General features: G+C 48.7%; 1 protein-coding gene across 1 annotated transcript; it reads right to left on the minus strand.

Annotated features, from left to right (window-relative positions):
• Nucleotides 1-180: 180 nt before the first annotated feature.
• On the minus strand, nt 181-1,077 carry LOC121963358 (the record flags this gene model as incomplete). The annotated part of the gene is made up of 2 exons (XM_042513646.1): nt 634-1,077; nt 181-507 (listed from the first exon to the last, which is right to left on the minus strand). Coding segments are annotated over exons 1-2 (760 nt in total), but the record flags the coding sequence as incomplete, so codon positions are not given.
• Between the last annotated feature and the right edge of the window lie 1,342 nt (nt 1,078-2,419).

Consider the following 2,419-nt stretch of genomic DNA (forward strand, 5'->3'; position numbering starts at 1 on the left):
CAGCAAAGGGAAACTGATTTAGATCCAGGTCTTACAGGATCAAATCATTTTAAGTCATGTTATGAGGCTTTTTTTTAATTTTATTTTGTCTTCAATTCAATTCTGAAGTCATCAAATTTGTGACTTTACTCGTCACCTCTCTGCCATTTTCCAACATTAACTGAAATCTCTCGGACTCACCTCCACCGGGCCTCGCCGCCTCAGTCCACAGGCTCTCTGGTCCGTCCTCTCTGGGCATCAGGTTTGGCCCGATCTCAGGTAACAGCGGGTCTGGTAGGGAGGTAGCTGCATCGTGGCCCCAAACTGACAAATGCGTAGAGGTCCGAGGAGAGACAAAGAACAACGGAGGCATGTGGGAGGTCAGTTTCTGGATTGGTGCTCCAGAATCTGGAGGTTCTGTGGAGCTTGTTTCTGGGTCTTTGTCCTGGACAGAGTCTCCATAAGCAGGCGGATCTGTTCCACTCTGGTCTTTGTCCTCCCTGCCTGTGATGCTCAGCTGCGGTGACGCTGTGGAGGAGATGAAAAATACACCCGGAGTCAACTTTGTGGTACCCACAACTGTGTCCAACTGCTTTCTCCCACCTGTAGGACTGAACAGAGACTCGCTGATGGCAGGTGCGTCCTCCTTTTTACCTTCAGGGTCAACAGACGAATCCGTCTCTGTCTGTCTTTGAGCGTCTCCCATCTCAGATATGCCGTCGACCTTCTTTCCCCCGCTCCTTTGGCTCCATGCCTCTCCGGCAGCCTCACTCGGCCCAGATCTTCCATCAAGGCTGTCCCCGTTTCCTGTCTGCGTCACCGCAGCTATCCCCTCAGGTCGTCCATGTGGGCCGGCCCCTCCTCCTGCGCCTACATTCAGCATCAGGTCGGTCCCGTCATGTTCTGTGTCTGAGGGTTCAGGCTTTACGTCTGTAGCGTGCGTCGACCCGACAGTTGTTCCTGAGCTGGCGCACTGCCCGTCACAGTCCTGCGTGGGGGTGAAGTTTCGGAGTTGGACAGGGTTTCCATAGACACAGAGACAGGTCGCAGCCAGGAGGAGGCGATGGAGCGTCCCAGACATCAGCATCTCTGTCTCGTCTCAGTGCCTGCAGAGAGGGGGCACAAATGATGAATGCTAACAAGCATAAACTGAGGTGTGAACAGTCCCTGCCTGCAACTTCAACGCTTTGTCACCCATGTGGACAGAGAGACAGAGCAGAGATGACGGCGTGTTGGACGACAGTAAGTTGCGGGTGTGGATGGATTACTGAACAGGCCTATAGGGCACAGGCCTAAGGCAAAACAACCACAGACACACAAAACATTACAGGGAGAAAAAGGTGTCACAAAGCAACCAGAAAGAGACTTAAAACTACTATGAAGAGGCAAAAAACACGCAAGGAGACACAAAATGACCCCAAAAACAGCTAAAACAACCACAAAGGGACACAAATCAACTTTAAAGAGACAAAAAAACAACCACAAAGAGACACAAAATGGCCACAAAAACAGGCAGAACAACCGCAGAGAGAGACAGAAAGTGACTGCAGAGAAAAAATGAAACCTGCAAGGAAACAAAAAAAACCAAGGAGACACAAAATGACTACAAACAAAAAAAGAACCTCAAGGAAACACAAAAGAAGTACAAAAACAGGCAAAACAACCACAAAGGGACACAAAATGACTACAAAGAGACAGAGACACAAAATGAACCACAAAGAGACATAAAATGATCACAAACCTGGCAAAACAACCACAAAGAGACAAAAACAACAAAAAGAGAAAAAAAAAACAAAGACACAAAATGACTACAAAAACAGGCAGAACAGCCGAGAAGAGACAAATAGTGACCACAAACAAACAAAGAAAGCCACAAGAAGACACAAAGGAACCACCAGGACATGCATCTAGATGCTACTTTTCTGCTATATTTTTCAATTTCTTCTACACCATGACCCCTTCTGCTGAAGCATGACTTTTCCACGATAGAGAAGCACTTATCAACATCAGGAAAGGTTGTGTGGGTTTTGGACTGAAGGCATCAGACCGTGAGTGGATCCCTACCGGTAGCATGTGCCGAGCGGCAAGTCAGACCAGAGGGGAGACTCAAAACCAAAAGTGCTGGACAAAGAGAGGGAGGAGAGCTGGCATCAGGGCAAGGCTGACCTGACGTGGACCGAGATGTGTCCCTCTACCAAGCCTTCTTCTGGCTAATGTCCGGTCGCAGGAGAATAAAGTGGATGAGATGCAATTCAGGCTCATTCAGCAACGGGAAATCAGAGACTGCTCTGCGCACAACTTCACAGAGACGTGGTTAACCCCTTAACATCCGAGGTCAAGCTGTTGCACTGAATGGACCGACCTTGTTGGGAGCCATTTGGACACAAGACTCTATTCAAAAAATGCACTGCAGGAATTGAATGGTGCCATCAGCGGCAAC

The sequence above is a fragment of the Plectropomus leopardus genome, unplaced genomic scaffold (assembly GCF_008729295.1).
Source record: "Plectropomus leopardus isolate mb unplaced genomic scaffold, YSFRI_Pleo_2.0 unplaced_scaffold10956, whole genome shotgun sequence".
NCBI lineage: Eukaryota > Metazoa > Chordata > Actinopteri > Perciformes > Serranidae > Plectropomus > Plectropomus leopardus.